Genomic DNA, 18,312 nt, shown 5'->3' on the forward strand with positions numbered 1-18,312 from the left:
CCGACTGATATGTTTACATGAAGAATTTTTGATCTGATAGGACATTCATTCTGATTACTTGTGCCCATGTAAACGTAGCTACCGTCTTCTTTTACTGGAAATCAACACCTGATCACCCTACCACGGACCCAAAACACGATTTGGTACAAGTTCAGTGCTGGAAAAAAAGCCAGAGCTATTTTAGACAACACCAAAGTTCCAGAACAGCAGGTCAAGTCCAGCTGGTCTCTTCTCTGTAAAAAGTCTTATTTTTATATCTTTTTTCATCCAATCTCAAATGAAACTGAACTGATTAAAACCTCCTAATATGAAAATAATAAAATCTGAAACACAGTGAACCTTTCAGCAACCCGAGTCCCACTGCAGGGAAGTGACTTTTAAAGCTGAAGAATCACAAAAAGACTATTAAAACAGATTTTATTGGCTAAATTGGAATAAAGTTGTCATGACTAATAAACTTCTGATAGATTTTTACTAGAATTCCATCATGGTTGGTGTTAGATTCCTGTTAACAGACACACGATACCGTTTGTTGGTACAATCATCAAGCTATATAGCGTTCTTTGTTCGAAATAACCACAGACGTTTGTTCTGATTCATTGTAAACTCTTAAAACACATCAGAGTCCTTTTAAGTATAAACTCTTTAGTACCAAAGACAAAAGTGCCCAACACGAATTTACCCAAGCCAAGCAGCTAAAACATCTAGTTTAAGCGCTAGCGTGAGTGAAAACAGGCCTCCATCAATATGATAACGCACAACTTTCAGCAGATGTGTTAAAAGTGGGATTATGAATGAACTAAACATGCATGATTACTATAACTTAGGAGTATGAGCGTCTTTTAGTCTTGACGAGTGGGAGCTAGCTTTGTTCTGCAGGAAGTCGGACACAAGTGGAGCCACAACTTCAGGATTGTTCAGATGGACGTGGTGATCACCCGGAACACTCACCACGGTGTGCTGAAACAGAGAACTGGACTTTTACAACCGTGAAACACACGACCACAAACAAGCTGAACAACTTGACAAGATTCAAACATTCCAAAAAGGAAAGTTCACTCACATTTCTGTTCCTGTAGGCCTGAAGAATTACTGTAAAACATTTCTTCTGCTCTGGTTCCAGAAACTTTTGTTCAAAGCCTCCTTCTGCCCTGTAAACCCAAACGTGTGTTTAGTGTGGGTTCTTCAGACTCGTACGTGTAAAAAAAACTCCAGGCAGGGGAAGGTCTTACAGAAGAACTAAAACAGGAGCTTGAATTTTTGACTGCATATCCAGACACTGCTCCACGGTGTTGCGTACCACATTTTTCTGGAAACACAAAACAAATTTTCATTATCGACATGGAGCGCCTTAAGGTCTGATTCAGACGGCAAAATAATTATGTAGATTTGGGCCGATTTTCCCCTTCAGACAGTCTTAACCCTCCCACTGTCCAAATGGGGGTGACCCCGCGAGGAAAGTTGACCATTGAGCAGGGTTGATGGTTTATCCCTTGGGTTCACGTGGCAGGGGTGAGGTGGTGCTCACTCCTCACCCCTGCCACGTGGACCCCATAAAGACAGTGGGAGGGTGAAGGACATGTCCGATTACTGTACAGGAAGTGCAGAAGTATTACTTAAGTTGTATTTTTGAGGAATCATTTTATTATTGAACAACAACCATGTTCTCAAAGAACCCAAACAACTCATTAATATCAAAGCTGAATGTTTTTGGAAGTAGTTTTTAGTTTGTTTTTAGCTATTTTAGGGGGATATCTGTGTGTGCAGGTGACTATTACTGAGCATAATTATTAGGCAAATTAACAAAAAACAAATATATACCCATTTCAATTATTTATTTTTACCAGTGAAACCAACATAACATCTCCACATTCCCAAATATACATTTCTGACATTCAAAAACTATACAAAAACAAATCAGTGACCATTATAGCCACCTTTCTTTGCAAGGACACTCAAAAGCCTGCCATCCATGGATTCTGTCAGTGTTTTGATCTGTTCACCATCAACATTGCGTGCAGCAGCAACTACAGCCTCCCAGACACTGTTCAGAGAGGTGTACTGTTGTCCCTCCTTGTAAATCTCACATTTGATGATGGACCACAGGTTCTCAATGGGGTTCAGATCAGGTGAACAAGGAGGCCATGTCATTAGTTTTTCTTCTTTTATACCCTTTCTTGCCAGACACGCTGTGGAGTACTTGGACGCGTGTGATGGAGCATTGTCCTGCATGAAAATCATGTTTTTCTTGAAGGATGCAGACTTCTTCCTGTACCACTGCTTGAAGAAGGTGTCTTCCAGAAACTGGCAGTAGGACTGGGAGTTGAGCTTGACTCCATCCTCAACCCGAAAAGGCCCCACAAGCTCATCTTTGATGATACCAGCCCAAACCAGTACTCCACCTTGCTGGCGTCTGAGTCGGACTGGAGCTCTCTGCCCTTTACCAGTCCAGCCACGGGCCCATCCATCTGGCCCATCAAGACTCACTCTCATTTCATCAGTCCATAAAACCTTAGAAGAATCAGTCTGGAGATACTTCTTGGCCCAGTCTTGACGTTTCAGCTTGTGTGTCTTGTTCAGTAGTGGTCGTCTTTCAGCCTTTCTTACCTTGGCCATGTCTCTGAGTATTGCACACCTTGTGCTTTTGGGCACTCCAGTGATGTTGCAGCTCTGAAATATGGCCAAACTGGTGGCAAGTGGCATCTTGGCAGCTGCACGCTTGACTTTTCTCAGTTCATGGGCAGTTATTTTGCGCCTTGGTTTGTCCACGCGCTTCTTGCGACCCTGTTGACTATTTTGAATGAAACGCTTGATTGTTCGATGATCACGCTTCAGAAGCTTTGCAATTATAAGACTGCTGCATCCCTCTGCAAGATATCTCACTATTTCTGACCTTTCTGAGCCTGTCAAGTCCTTCTTTTGACCCATTTTGCCAAAGGAAAGGAAGTTGCCTAATAATAATGCACACCTGATATAGAGCGTTGATGTCATTAGACCACACCCCTTCTCATTACAGAGATGCACATCACCTAATATGCTTAATTGGTAGTAGGCTTTCGAGCCTATACAGCTTGGAGTAAGACAACATGCATGAAGAGGATGATGTGGACAAAATACTCATTTGCCTAATAATTCTGCACTCCGTGTAATGGTTCTCATGTTACTTTTAAATGAGATGTTCCTACCGTGTACGGTGTGCTAAAGAAGAAACCTATAATACTAGTTGTCTGTGAAATACGATCATCACTTTGACCTGCATATGCTTGCTGAACATGAAAACCTCTCGCCTTCATTAGTCGCAGAAAGGAAATAAGATGAGGTAACGATTAGTTTGGAAAAGGTCAGACTCTTCTGAATCACGAAGAGAAAATCAGTATTTATGCACCCACCCACTTAAGCTTGGGACCGCCCACTGGAATGAAAGAGCAGAGCTCATCTCGGCTAGTAGAAGCTAACCCTTAGCTAATCCACAACATGGAAGTTCACAAGTTCAGCCTTGTGTTCTTTGTGGAGATAAAACATAAACCTTATATTTATTAGAAAGAAGAGCAAACTTGGGCAGAGGAAGAGTTGTGTTGCTGTTAACCAATCAGAAGCAGAATCTGGGATATTCAACATGTTGGATTGTCTTTTCCCGTTAATGCGACCTGTGTGGTGCGCCCCAAGGACAAAAAGCTTGCCACTTGTTGAATTTGACGTGTAGCCAATCAGAAATCCAGGGACAGAGTTGCGTTGCATCCTTGTCCTCCACCATGTCCGTTTACCACAAAGTCACGTTTGATCGGTAGGCTTTACGTGACTCACAGTCTGAACAGGAAATCTTTCTGTGTGAAGTTGGTTTGTGTTTAGCTTTTGCTTCGTTGCCACACACCACACACAGTAGGACCAAAGTTGTTGTATAAGTGATTTTTTATCACCGTGCATGGGCTCTCGTGTTCGCGTGAACCGGGCCAAAGGAAAAAATGCTGAAGATTCACCTACCAGGTTAAGACGAAAGTCCCTGGAAAACACAAACCCTACAACAACAACAAATAATAATAACTACACATTCAGCCCAATGAGGATTTACACAGATCAGAACGACAGATAAAACGTTTTACCTCCTTCAACTTGAACTAGACCTCGCTCCAAAAGGACTTTTGCAGATTGTTCAGTCAGACTATCGTTCCCAGCCAACAACCTGAACATTTATACATAAAAGGGTTGAGTGTAAACATAAGACTTCTACAACTGCTGAAGTAAAAGGTGTAGCGTTACCTCTCAACAGCCTTTTCGTAAGTATAAACTCTTGTTGTCTTTTCTTTTGGCTGCTTTTCAAACTCTATCATCTCATCAAACCCCTGCCTAATTATTACAGGAATCTTTTTCTGCAAAGAAACAGACACGGATTATAGCAAACAATCAAAAGTAGAACAATTTACGTGTCTCGTGTAATTTTATCAGGATGAGTAATGTTGTAACATAAAGAGAGCGTTTGGACCATCAACATAAATGGAAACTGGGAAGAATCCTGTAGGCTGGTTCCAGAACAAGTCAAGTTTGTCTAACTCCACATGCGCTGATGTTGGTAGATCTGGCCTCGTAACACTGTTGATGTTTGGCAGATTTATCAATAAGCAAAGATTATTTAATCCTTTGAGTTCAGAAAGATTTGAAACCATTTAAATAAAATTCAGCTACTCTTCTTTTCCATGACAGCAACTTTAAGACTAATTTTATAGGTTTGTGTGAGATAGACGGGGACGTTATCCGCTACAGAGCTAGACGGGGACGTTATCCGCTGCAGAGCTAGACGGGGACTTTATCCGCTACAGAGCTAGACGGGGACGTTATCCGCTGCAGAGCTAGACGGGGACTTTATCCGCTACAGAGCTAGACGGGGACTTTATCCGCTGCAGAGCTAGACGGGGACATTATCCTCTGCAGAGCTAGACGGGGACGTTATCCGCTGCAGAGCTAGACGGGGACGTTATCCTCTGCAGAGCTAGACGGGGACGTTATCCGCTGCAGAGCTAGACGGGGACATTATCCTCTGCAGAGCTAGACGGGGACGTTATCCGCTGCAGAGCTAGACGGGGACGTTATCCTCTGCAGAGCTAGACGGGGACGTTATCCGCTGCAGAGATAGACGGGGACGTTATCCTCTGCAGAGCTAGACGGGGACGTTATCCGCTGCAGAGCTAGACGGGGACGTTATCCTCTGCAGAGCTAGACGGGGACGTTATCCTCTGCAGAGCTAGACGGGGACGTTATCCTCTGCAGAGCTAGACGGGGACGTTATCCGCTGCAGAGCTAGACGGGGACGATATCCGCTGCAGAGCTAGACGGGGACGTTATCCGCTGCAGAGCTAGACGGGGACGATATCCGCTGCAGAGCTAGACGGGGACGTTATCCTCTGCAGAGCTAGACGGGGACGTTATCCGCTACAGAGCTAGACGGGGACGTTATCCGCTACAGAGCTAGACGGGGACGTTATCCGCTACAGAGCTAGACGGGGACGATATCCGCTACAGAGCTAGACGGGGACGTTATCCTCTGCAGAGCTAGACGGGGACGTTTTCCGCTACAGAGCTAGACTGGGATGTTATCCGCTACAGAGCAAGACGGGGACGTTATCCGCTACAGAGCAAGACGGGGACGTTATCCTCTGCAGAGCTAGACGGGGACGTTATCCGCTGCAGAGCTAGACGGGGACATTATCCGCTACAGAGCAAGAGGGGGACGTTATCCACTACAGAGCTAGACGGGGACGTTATCCTCTGCAGAGCTAGACGGGGACGTTATCCGCTACAGAGCTAGACGGGGACGATATCCGCTGCAGAGCTAGACGGGGACGTTATCCGCTGCAGAGCTAGACGGGGACGATATCCGCTACAGAGCTAGACGGGGACGTTATCCTCTGCAGAGCTAGACGGGGACGTTATCCACTACAGAGCTAGACGGGGACGTTATCCGCTACAGAGCTAGACGGGGACGTTATCCTCTGCAGAGCTAGACGGGGACGTTTTCCGCTACAGAGCTAGACTGGGATGTTATCCGCTACAGAGCAAGACGGGGACGTTATCCGCTACAGAGCAAGACGGGGACGTTATCCTCTGCAGAGCTAGACGGGGACGTTATCCGCTGCAGAGCTAGACGGGGACATTATCCGCTACAGAGCAAGAGGGGGACGTTATCCACTACAGAGCTAGACGGGGACGTTATCCTCTGCAGAGCTAGACGGGGACGTTATCCGCTACAGAGCTAGACGGGGGCGTTATCCGCTACAGAGCTAGACGGGGACGTTATCTGCTGCAGAGCTAGTCTTAAGTCTGGCTTGCCAGGCTAGGTGGCTTTGGGTGTCATGTCCTTGCACCCTTTGGTAGACATTACAGCTGTGCTTTGTCACAAAGTAGTCCCAAGTCTAAAATGGCATATTTGACTCAATTGTGTTAATTATTATTTTCACTTGCAGTCTATATAATTATTTAGGTCACCAAGCAAAATAAGAACCACTATTGAGTCATTATGACTGTTTCACACACAAAGCTAGTGGTTACCATTCACTTACATTGTTTTATGCTAAGCTAAAGCTAATAGTGTACTGCCGGATTAGAAGAATAACTGGGCCAGTTACAAATTGTTTTTTCCACACTTATCCAACCATGGGGAATAAAGCAACAGACTAAATTTTATTTAGGGGTAGAATATTCCTTTAATGATAACATTAGCACCACATAAATGGTTCTAACTTGGGGTGGGAATCGAAAACCAGTTCTTGTCGAGAACCGGTTCCCACTGTTTCAAATCCTAGGAATCATTTGCCATTGTTGCATAGATTATGAACTAACTCAGCAGGAAACATGGCACCAAAGGGGCACACACTCTTGAAAGTTTGGTTATACTTTCCGAGAAAGGATGACAACAGGGCAACTTGCAGTACTTGCAAAGTAAATATTTCATCAAAGGGAGGAAACACTACAAACATGCTAAAGCATTTGTGCACAAAATACACACTTACACCGAATGTCGTGTTTCGACCCGTTCCAGACTAGTGAATTTCAACGCAGCAGCAGCAGCGGTGACTTTTGCACATCCTCTCCTGTTAAAACTGCAGGTAACTAATCAGCTAACGCTGCCTATCACGTTAGCATCGTTTAACTTATATACACACCTCCACACTAGCAGACTCCAGCGACTAAAGTCTGACCTGTGGTGAGATTTGAACCGTTTAGCAAAAACTGCAACAACCGAACAAGAAGATGACTCTGATTTCACAAAGAGAAAAAAATGACATTCCAGTCGATACAAGGTATAATTATTCCAATTGTTTATCAATAATAAACTGACAGGTATAATGCAAGGGACCATGTGTAACAATTTTTGACACCTATTGGGAACTCGGGAATCGATAAGGGAATTGGATGGAAAGACAGAACCGACAGTGGCATTGGTATTGATAAAAGTATAAATTCCCACCCCTACTTGTTACTCGGGCCGTTTTGCAGATATCTGTAGTAAATTTAGATGTGATTCACAAAACACTTTCTAAGAGCTGAGTGATTGTAAAAGAACCTGCAATATCGTGTTAGACTGCATGATTCTAGAACCTAACCAACATGAGATGATTTTAGTTTAAAACTCTGTCTTCAAACAGATAAAAAGTCCTTCAAATGCTCTAAGCCTTTCTTATTGTAATGAATACATCCAGTGATAACAGGTTAACTGTCCCAGCATTCAAAATGAAGCCAAGTGATGACAAATTTACCAAATCTGTGGGTAAAAATCCAAAGGAGTCCAACAGCACAACAGCATCCACCATCTCAGGAAACACGGCGCTGAACTAAGGAAGACACCACGTGGATGACGACAAAACTCAACACAGCGTGAGAATGAGAACTAACACGTCGTAAGAGACTCACCACCCCAGCTATGTTACCGCCTGAAAGAAAAATCAGACGTCAACAGAAACAAACAGGAAGACTTTTAGGCTAAAGTTATTTTCTGCTGTTTAACTCACCCATGCTGTGGCCAATGATGGAGAATTTGCTCCACTTAAGAGCTGTGGAAGGAATTCCACACAACCATCAAGCTGGTTAGGATCGCATCGTACAACATTATGAGATACAAGATTAAAGGTGTGGTTCACTCGTTTAACCAATGCATTTGCAGTGGTCTCTAGTGGGAATCAATGTCCTGTACGTCGTTCTTTGGGGGAAAATATACTGGTGCACAGGGCTCCCCCCCAGCGCTTTACAAGACACCCGCCAGGCCTTCTGTGCTGACACAGACGACGCACGGCAGCAAAACAAACCGCGGGCCTTCTCTACAGCGAAGCGGTTCGTGCCCCGCCCTCCCCTTCATGGATGAGGACCGGTAGCGGAACGATCCGTGCTCACCGCAACCCCACAGTCCGGCCGGTGTCGGTACAGGATCTGCTCGGGTGCAAATTCGGCTTGGGGTCCTTCGACTGCCGATGACGTCAAAGTACGGCAAACCCACTCGGACAAAATACACTACACATCTATACTGTTGGAAAGAATTTAGCAGTTTCGTTATTAAAATAATGTTTCTTAAGACGTAAGTTTGTGTTTATAATGGTATTTGTATTTGCAGGAAAGAAGTGTGTCCCGTTTATTGAAGTATTTTGTGTTTAGTTTTTGACATCTTGTCCATGCGTAGTTCAGTTACGCTCATAGCTGCTAGCCAAAACTCTGGAGTTAAAAGTTTTCTGGCTTTACTAAAATACCTGTCTCTACTTATTTGATTGATGGTAGTTTTACTTTCTATTAGACTCCAAATGTAATCATTTGGCACGTTTCTAATTCATAATTTGTAAGAATGTAATCAGTGATATTAGCATTAGCATTCCTATGGGTTTTTCCATGTATATTAGCATTGCGCTAACCACTCACTGCCAAAATGCAGCCTTTGCGATTAGAAAATCTCCTTTTGTCACATCCCAATTTAATTGCACATGCAGTTAATCGTTCAGCCCTAATATACATGCAGCTCTATGCTAAAAGTGTATTTTCAAAGAGGTAATGATGGATTTCTTTGTAAAAGTTGTCCATCTTTCCAACACAAAGATTTGCCTGGACCAACGTAACGTGATAAGAACGTAACGTGATTACGTAATTCCGTAAGGTTCATGTTCAGCCAATCAACTACTTTGACGTCATCGGCAGTCGACGGACCCCGAGCCGATCTTGCACCCAAGCAGATCTTGTACCGACACCGGATCTGGAATATCTTTTTGGAACATTTCACTACAATCATCAAAAATGCTGGCCCAAAATTAATTTGGGGCAGGTCCAAAACAAGTGTACCACACCAGTTCTGCCTCATAAAGTCCTCAATCTCCCTCTCTCTCTCACTCGTTTTACTTTCTTGCAGCCTTGTAGGTGTTCTGTTATTATCAAGTTAAACAAAAATCTAAGATGCCGTGTATGTTCTGAGGCTCAAATACCTTCAACCACTCTGCGAACATCCATCACGTAGGAGGGGAAATTGTACATAATTCCAGGAGGACGATGTGATGAGAAGCCATGACCTGGCAGGTCCACGGCCACATATCTGAAGTCTGACAGAGGGACAGACAGAAATCTGGTTAGACTTTTATTAAACGAGTAACTGTGTTAATCACGCTCGAGTTAAGAGTGCATATACAGGTTTTAGTAAACCAAAGCCTATGTCGTTGTTTTATCCTTATGAAATAAAAATAAAACAATATCACGAGTTTCAATAATTAAGACCTTTGGTAAAATAAAATCATTTCTCTGTTTTATTTGCACAAAAGATAAACTTCTAGCTCCCTAGTTTGGATACTGACTACAGCAGTAGTGACTGTACCTTTAGTAATTAAAGTCTAGATCATTTTTAGCTTTAATTAGAGTACATTTCAGCGTTAATGTTTCAGAACCCAAAAATCTTAACGCGTTATTCTTACCTGTAGGTAGAAGGGGAAGGAGGGTGTTGAATGAGCCACAGTTATCTGACCAGCCATGAAGGCACAGAACGGGCCGACCGTGATCAGGACCCCAGACTTTTCCTCTGATCTGCCCCCATGGAACCGGTACAAGGAGCTCTGAAACTAGACGCATGTATAGATTTACACATTTACAATCCTAAAATGTTTACTTCCTTTCAAAACCAGTAAAGAACTGCGTACTGTAGCAGCCGTCTGCTCAGATTGTCCACACAGACGTGTGCATCACGGAGTTTTGTCATGGACTACAGAATAAATTATAAAACAGAACGCATCTGATCCAAATCCTCAATCTGCATGAATCACTTTGGGTCATGGTCACATGTAAATAAGGCCTGATGTGACCTGAAGGTCACACTTTGTTCAGCAGAGATTTATTGTGAAACTTCCTTGGAGAAAAGCCGTATTACAGGTGAAAGGTAATAAACCAAATTAAACACCTATCTTAGACAATAACATGACTCCAGTAACCTTTTTTTTACTGTGACTGTCTTAATTACAACCGAACAGCCTAAAACCTCAGATCCCTCATCAAGACTGAGCTAGCCTTACAAAATAAGACGCTTTAAATCTCCAGTTATTTTATCAACGCATTTGAGATTTAAGGTATAATTTACGTTTATAAGTGAAAAAGAATAAATGTTATCATCTACAGAGCAAATGGACAAAACAATCAAAGTCAGACACAAATGAAAGAACACAGCCTGAGTGTGTTTATCACTGAGGTCACTCAGGCGACTTTTTAAAAGACTAAGTCCAATGGTCCAATCGAGACTGTTTAATAAGTCCACAAAGGTTAAAAATAAAAAACAGCGCTGTTGGCTAAATGTTCCATTTTGACCACTTTACCCAGAGTTTGATTGAGTTGCCATCCTTTGGGTTTTCAAACAAAGTAACTACCTTTAGGCGACTATATTTGCCTTATTTCAGTTCTGTTTTTAAAACAATTTAACACACACACAAGATAAGTTACCTGCTTGTTTCATTGTACCGGAAGTCACGTGTCTGACGCCTTTCAGAGCTTGAATCATCGTAGGGAATACTTTTGTTGACCAACAGTTAAATAAGTGTATATTAAATACAGCTAAGCTAAGGACACACTAACCGGCTTTCTACACTTGTTCTTGTTTTGTTTTTTCTCTCACTGACAACTTCTGGGTGATTTTGATCACGTGACACGCGAGGGTAGCTTGAGCTGCTATTGGATGCAGTAAAACCTGATGGTTCACTTTAGTCCAATCAGCGTTTTGAGAAGGAGGGGCTTGATTCCCGTTAGCTACAGTTCTTTACTTTGACCAACAGAGGGCGCGCTAGACGTTTCACATTTTGCACTTTGCTGCAACCAGGTGCCTCTCTTGTACCATCAAATATTCACCCAGATGCATTTATATGCAATTTAAATTATATTTCATATTAAAAAATGTCATTCCACCTCTAACTATTAATTTCATCAAATTTGTCCTTCCATAAGAAGAAAAAATATGAGGATAAATAACTGGACCTCTTTCAAACCATATTATTTTTGTACAAGTGACAATAAAATAAAACTTTATTGCTTTTCATTATTGGTATAGGGCAATATAATATAATATAATATAATATAATATAATATAATTCAAGACATATTTAACTTTTGTAATGAAAACCTAAAATCTTAAGGAAGACTCATTTATTTATTTCTGGTTAAGTTCAGTGCTTCTGAATGATGTGATCAGTTCAGATGGGTGGCAGCCATGGCAGCTTTACACTTATAAAACATTATTTTAACATTTAGTTATGACCTCTGTTGCTCTTTTTCTCATCTTCCTCTTCTATTTTGTATTTCATTATGTTGTTCCATGTCTCCCTTGAACTTAAACTGCTGGTATTTCTGTCACATGAGCATTTTATTGTGTTGTTAATGTGTTTAATGTTCAATAACATGGTTTCCAAACTGGTGTTTATATTTGTTGCTGTTTTAACTTGTGGCCAGACACAAACGTCTTTATTCTTAATTCTTGTCTTTTGGCTTTAGATATCCTGAAAGAGCACCATATTAAAAACAGAAAATGACAGATTCAGCAAATTTGTCATATTTTTCCAATATCTGATTAATTTTATGTTGTCAAAAGGATTAAAAACATTGTCCAATGTGTTCCTCTGCAGTTGCCCTCATGGTGGTGTGTTGGTATGATTTCTTCTCTAAATAAAGTTCCAGTCATCAGCTGGCTTTATAATAGACAGAAGTCAGATCCTTCAGATGAAAGACTTAAGAAATAAAGCTTCAACAAAATAAATTGTTGTAATTAACTGATAATATTGAATGGTTCAGTTGTGAAATTTAGCCACAAAATCTGATTTATAATCAAATGGAGTGGATGAAATGTGTAAAATCTAATTCTGTCAACCTGATCTAATCAAAGCCACTTAATTAGAAATATAGATCAAATTCATTTAGAGCTTTACAGATACTAACAAGTGGTGTTTAGACTGAAGATGATGTACATTTGTTAAGGTTTTCTGAGGTTAATAAGCTGTGTGATTGTCTGGTTTTGCTCAGACCAGCTGCATGTGTGATGAAAAGCCAGTTCATGGTGTTGTGACGGAAACAACTGTTTAAACACATTTGATTTCATAAATTTAACCCTTTGATGCATGAATTATGAAATCTTCAACCGTGATTTTTTAAAACATTTTTCTCATTCATCTTTAGGTGTGAATGAAACAAGATTTCAACAAATATTTTTGTAACATTTAATAATTTACAAATCATTTATTAAATGTCCACCACAGTGGACAGCGTGCATTCTGAACATGAAATGTGTTGGCTTGCCTTAAGTCCAAATGAAGGGGCTCAAATGCAATAAAGCTGAGCTTAATAGCAAAAATTTATAAATAACAACTTTGAGTACCTGTCCACTGTAGTGACCGTTACGCATCAAAGAGTTAAATAAAAAATGTATAAAGACGTAGCTTGAGCCTTATTATTTATTTATTTATTTATTTATTTTTGAATGGCTCTAACTATTTTGGACGTTCGAAAAATGAATCTGTTTAATTGGCGTTTTAGTAAACTTTCACACTTATTAGACTTTTATTAAATCACTTTCATTATTCTCCTTCAGTGCACACTCTCAATGGTCCAATCACCTGACCTGTGAGCCATGTTTTGTGTATGACATAGATAAACCCATTACACAGAATATCGGCACACTGCACAACTTTTCAGATGGTGTCTAGCCCCTACTTGCAGAAAACTCCAGAAACTATTTCAGGTACAATCAGAAATATAAAAGCAGTAAAAATGAAAACTAACTTTAAAAGCGTTGACAGCACAGACACTCATTCAGGGTCATTTCAATCATTCTGTAACTGATTCAGGGCAGATGGAGCAGCAGATTTAAAATAAAGCCCTCGGCAATAGAAAAAGACTCTACATGCATTCGTTGGTATACATTTTATGTGTTTAGAATGTCAATAATTGCAATAAAGGTTGCTGCAACAGGGCAGACCGTTTCCCTGTCTATTTTATTTCTGTGGCCAAAAGGGGTTGAAGACTATCACATTCAGAATGTAGATGCAACTCAGAGTAACCCATCAGATTTAAGAAACACCTTTTCTCCGTGAACCTCTCCTTTAAGCTTAGTGTTGCTTCCCATGTGGCGACAGAATAATAAATAACTGGATCATCAGCATAGAAGTGAACTTTTTGTATGAGATCATGAAAAACAGTGACCCAAGGACTGAACCTTGAAGAACTCCATTTAAGATTTTATGTGGCTCGGAGGATGAAAGCGTCAGCCTGTTCATGCTGAGATCTGGTGAGACAGTGAAGAAACAGTGATTTGATACTCTCACATGAAAGAGTCTCTGTTGTGAGCTAAGGTGTTAAAGGTTTTGGACAGGTAAATGGACGTTATATGTTTATAAGCGTTAAAACACATAAATGTTATGATTAAAATAATGCAAGTTGTTGTGATATTTGAATTATTCATATCATATGAAAAAGGGATAATTTGGGACTTTTATAAGGGACAATAAAATAAAACACACCCAGCCTCATTAGCTGATCCGAAGCCTCTCTGCGTTGGACCATCTTTTCTAACTTCTATCATGGCAACAAGAACAGGAAACCTATTGGTGGAATAAAACGAACTTTGAATTACTTTAAATCTGGTAAAGGAGTTGGGCTTGCATCTGTTGGGTGTACCTTTATGTTTGTAAGTGCTTACGTGCGCATTCAAGCATAGACAGTCAAGTGAGTGTTGGGAAAACCGCTCACGGCACGCCTACTCTGCATTTTCCCTGATAGCGCTTTGAATAGGCATTGAAAGTGATCACATTTCACAGTTCAGCTCAGACACAGGCTCATTTCACCCACCATCTTTGGTCACCTCTGTGTATTGTGTGCAGGCTGACTTCAGGAGTCCCACCGGGTAACGGCCACTGAAATGTGGGTTCAGTTAATCGAAAAAAAGATCCCAAAACTGGTTTTGTTCTCACTAATTTACCAGAAAACTATTCAGTGTTGGTTTTAAGTTAAGATCAACAACATTTCCTGTAGAAAACGCATCAGAACCAAACTTTAAGATCATTTTGATGTTTTAAAAAGCAAAGCCTAAAGAAAATGAATTCATTACAAACGGTCAGTGAACAAACAGTTTTATCGCATTTAATAAATGCATAAAGTGCATTAAACCCTAAAACATCAACATGGCACCATCTAGACCTGCACTTTGGGTTCCGCTGAACTAAAACAAGTCAGCACCACTGAGGTGCAGGAGACACAGCCTGCAGCAGGAAATATCAATCAATCAATCAATCAATCAAAACTTTATTAATCCCAGAGGGAAATTAGAGTTTCAGTACATGAGATATGGAGATATGGGGCAGATCTTCCTCCTTAATCAGTGCCAGACTGTTGAAAGGTTCCTGTGGTACACAGGTTAGTGACGAGGGGATCAGCCTCCTCATAAGCTGATTAAAGGATGTAACAGGTGCAGGCGGGATGAAACATGAGAAGATCCTGTAGGATCATGGCTGATGATCCAAGAAACGTCAGATGTCTGTAATAAACACCAAAGCTGGTTTGTAGAAAACATCCACGCTGCTGGTATTTTACACGATCCTCCTGATGATCGCAGCACACGGCTGTCTGTTGGTTTTCTCTTCCAACAAACATTTCCATCAGTTAGATCGTTATGCATCACATCTGAGTTGTCTTTTCGTCCTTGTTCGTGAGGATGCTCACCCTGTTTCGCACCCGGGAGTGGGGATCGATCCCGCCCGGGTCCTCGTTTCTTCACCTTGCCACATTTGATAATCATAAGATCTAATCATCTCGCGTGAGAGCATCAATCACGTGACACACCCATCTAACAGAATCCTTTCTGAATAAATTCTAACATTTCCCTTATTACAAACCATTCCAAACCTCCTCTTACAAACACAGACAGGAGTGTTTTCCTCTATTTGGACAGAAATCCAGGTCAGTCTGGGTAATGATAACTGTGCAGGAATGGAGATTGGAATGTTTATTATGTGAAGTGCCTTGAGACGACTCTCGTCGTGATTTGGCGCTATATAAATAAAATTGAATTGAATTGATTTGCAGAAGTTTAGGTGCAGAGAACATACTGAGAGACGTGCAGTGAGAGAGGAGGACTGATGGGAGTGCTGGAAAAATATAATGGCAGGATGGGGGTGGGTGTATAAAAGGAGAGAGCTGGGGGGGGGGTCAGGCCAAAAGGAATCTGGGATCGCCACAAAGGGTACCTCACCAGCTCACAGGTGGGTCGTGACTTTCTTCTGTTTCTAAAGCAAAATGATTTATTTTAGGTTCTAACAGAGTAAAAATAACACGTTTGTAATGAAATGCTAATAATGAAAACCACACATGGGTTTGTTAGCGTACATTTTTAAGGTTCCAGGAATGCTCTACTGCAGTGAATTAAATGGTTGTTGGTTGTTTAATGAAAACAGAAAAGCAGCAGATCTGGAGAAAAAACATCAACTATGGAAGAAGAAAGTTCCTGTAATCACCTGCTTTTGCAGATTTTTAGCACATTTAGATCAAAACCTCCTGATTTTGACTTAATCATGCAGAGCCGTGCCAGGGTTGCATTACACACCCACCGAGGACAGACGAGGTCATGTCTCCAACTCCCTCTGGTAATGAGTTGCCCTCGAATGAAGTGGCTCCTGGCCTGCAGCCATCGAATCAAACAGAAGAAATGCAACGCCACACAAGATAGCACTGTTTGTGTAAACCTCAAAAGCTTCGTGAAACCCTACGTTTTCTGCCTGAACAAGGGTTCTGTTTTGTTTCTAGACTATTTCTCACCAGGTTCTGTCTCCTTGGATCATGGCAGATTATGATATGATTCTGAAGCACTGGGGACCAGTGGAAGCTGATTACAACGCCCACGGAAACCTGGTTCTGACCCGGTCAGTGGATCTCTGTTCTTGTTGCTCGACAAACATGAACTAGTTCCACAGCAGCGAGTCGACATGAACCGTATTGTTATCTTTAAAGTGATATTTGATTACTAATAATTACAATTCCAATTCCAGTTTATTTAACGAGCACCCAGAAACCCAAAAGCTGTTCCCTAAGTTTGTGGGCATCCCCCTGGGGGAGCTGGCCGGGAACGCTGCTGTTTCCGCCCACGGCGCCACCGTGCTGAAAAAGCTGGGTGAGCTGCTGAAGGCCAAAGGCAACCACGCTGCCATCCTGAAACCTCTGGCCAACACCCACGCTACCAAGCACAAGATCCCAATCAACAACTTCAGGGTGAGGGTGGCGTCACACGCATTCTGCTTCTTCTATATCCGTGTTTCTCATGTGTCTTCCTGTATCTTCCCTTCAGCTGATTTCCGAGGTGATCGGGAAAGTCATGGCGGAGAAGGCAGGGCTGGATGCTGCCGGCCAGCAGGCCCTCCGGAACGTGATGGCCGTTGTCATCAGCGACATCGAGGCCTCTTACAAAGAGCTGGGCTTTACTGGATAGAGCCACGCCCCACCTGAGAGAACCAGAACATCCACCTGCGTTGGCTCTCAAACACACACCTGTATCGTCTGTAAACGCGATCAGACTGCTGATAGTAACGAGTAGAATTACTAAACACACACAAGACTCTCTTTCATGGACGTCATTTTCGCTTTAGAAGTGGGGGGGACACGGGGGGGGGGGTGTATCTTTACAGTATGCTCTAATGGGAAACAGGTTTCAACACAAACGGTTGTTTTCTGCTTGGTTCTAGAGCTCAACCAGTGTCAGTTTAATATAGCGTAATATTGTTTTTGGATGGTAAAAAGTGCAGGGGTCAAAACTTGACTTTGGAAAAATTGGGGGGGACATGTCCCCCCTGTCCCCCCCCAAAATTACGTCCATGCTCTCTTTACATTCTGGATTGTTGTACTTAGCTGACAGGAATCATACAGATTTTCAGAATTCACTCAAAATGCCAGAATCCTTGAGACAACTGTTATAAATCATCATCTGATTTTACTAATAAAACTCTGCTGCTCTTCACTGATCACTGATGTGCTGCCTCTTCTTTTGTTTGAACACAAACCAGCGAGTCTCACAGAAAGTCTTCACTGGATGAAAGTCAACACAATTTAAGATGGCGGCCATGGCAGAATCTGTCACAGACTCTGAGGTAAAGGTCAGTCCTTCAGATGCGCCTTTCGTTCCATTAATGAATGCCCGGCGGGACATTCATCAGCCAGTCTGGGTCTCGCACTTCCATTCCTACATTTAAAAATAAGATCACGCTTTTCCCGTCTCTACACTGAATTTCTCTGAGGTTCTGTTTCTGTTTAGAGTCCACCCTGAATAATTAAACGTTTATTGGGAAGGGGGTTCTGGCAGCATGGTGGTAGTTGCTGCTTTAGGATCATTTCTGATGTTTCTTTGTGCTAACACACACCTGTATGCTCCAGACCAGAAAACTCCTGCTTCTATAGAGGAGCTCACACTGGTGATCATTACTCTATAGATCTGATCAGAGGCTCCTGGCTGCATGGACGTTATTTTCACTTTAGAAGTGGGGGGACACGGAGGGGGGGATCTTTACAGAATGTTCTAATGGGAAACCGGCTTCAACACAAACGGTTGTTTTCTGCTTGGTCCTTGAGCTCAACCAGTGTCAATTTCATATAAAGTAATATTGTTTTTGGATGGTAAAAAGTGCAGGGGTCAAAACTTGACTTTGGAAAAAGTGGGGGGGGGGGGGGACATGCCCCCCCCCAAAAAAATTACGTCCATGCCTGGCTGATCCTGAATCTGTTTCTATATTTGAGTACAAATAGCTTTTTCACGTCGCCATGTTGGTTTTGTTCTGGTCTGACAATGACTCA

General features: G+C 42.0%; 2 protein-coding genes across 4 annotated transcripts; one reads left to right on the top strand and one right to left on the bottom strand.

The window, feature by feature from the left end:
* Positions 1-403: 403 nt before the first annotated feature.
* Positions 404-11,149, bottom strand: serhl (serine hydrolase like). The gene is made up of 12 exons (XM_015954430.3): positions 10,942-11,149; positions 9,930-10,073; positions 9,450-9,563; positions 8,001-8,042; positions 7,903-7,922; positions 7,749-7,823; positions 4,258-4,367; positions 4,101-4,180; positions 3,982-4,016; positions 1,233-1,309; positions 1,064-1,151; positions 404-960 (listed from the first exon to the last, which is right to left on the bottom strand). The coding sequence occupies exons 1-12, from the start codon at positions 10,997-10,999 to the stop codon at positions 817-819; spliced, it is 987 nt and encodes a 328-aa protein (XP_015809916.1). The 5' UTR covers positions 11,000-11,149; the 3' UTR covers positions 404-816.
* A 4,501-nt stretch (positions 11,150-15,650) lies between these two features.
* Positions 15,651-17,109, top strand: mb (myoglobin). 3 transcript variants are annotated; one of them, XM_015954428.3, is made up of 4 exons: positions 15,651-15,737; positions 16,279-16,394; positions 16,521-16,740; positions 16,817-17,109. In XM_015954428.3, exons 2-4 carry the CDS (start codon positions 16,312-16,314, stop codon positions 16,955-16,957), a joined length of 444 nt encoding a protein of 147 aa, XP_015809914.3. In that variant the 5' UTR covers positions 15,651-15,737; positions 16,279-16,311; the 3' UTR covers positions 16,958-17,109. The 3 variants fall into 3 exon arrangements, with proteins under 3 accessions (XP_015809914.3, XP_054607744.2, XP_070409777.1); XM_054751769.2 differs by lacking the exon at positions 15,651-15,737 and adding an exon at positions 16,053-16,118; XM_070553676.1 differs by lacking the exon at positions 15,651-15,737 and adding an exon at positions 16,085-16,205.
* Positions 17,110-18,312: the final 1,203 nt, after the last annotated feature.

Source organism: Nothobranchius furzeri, chromosome 7, assembly GCF_043380555.1.
Source record: "Nothobranchius furzeri strain GRZ-AD chromosome 7, NfurGRZ-RIMD1, whole genome shotgun sequence".
In the NCBI taxonomy this organism is placed as follows: domain Eukaryota; kingdom Metazoa; phylum Chordata; class Actinopteri; order Cyprinodontiformes; family Nothobranchiidae; genus Nothobranchius; species Nothobranchius furzeri.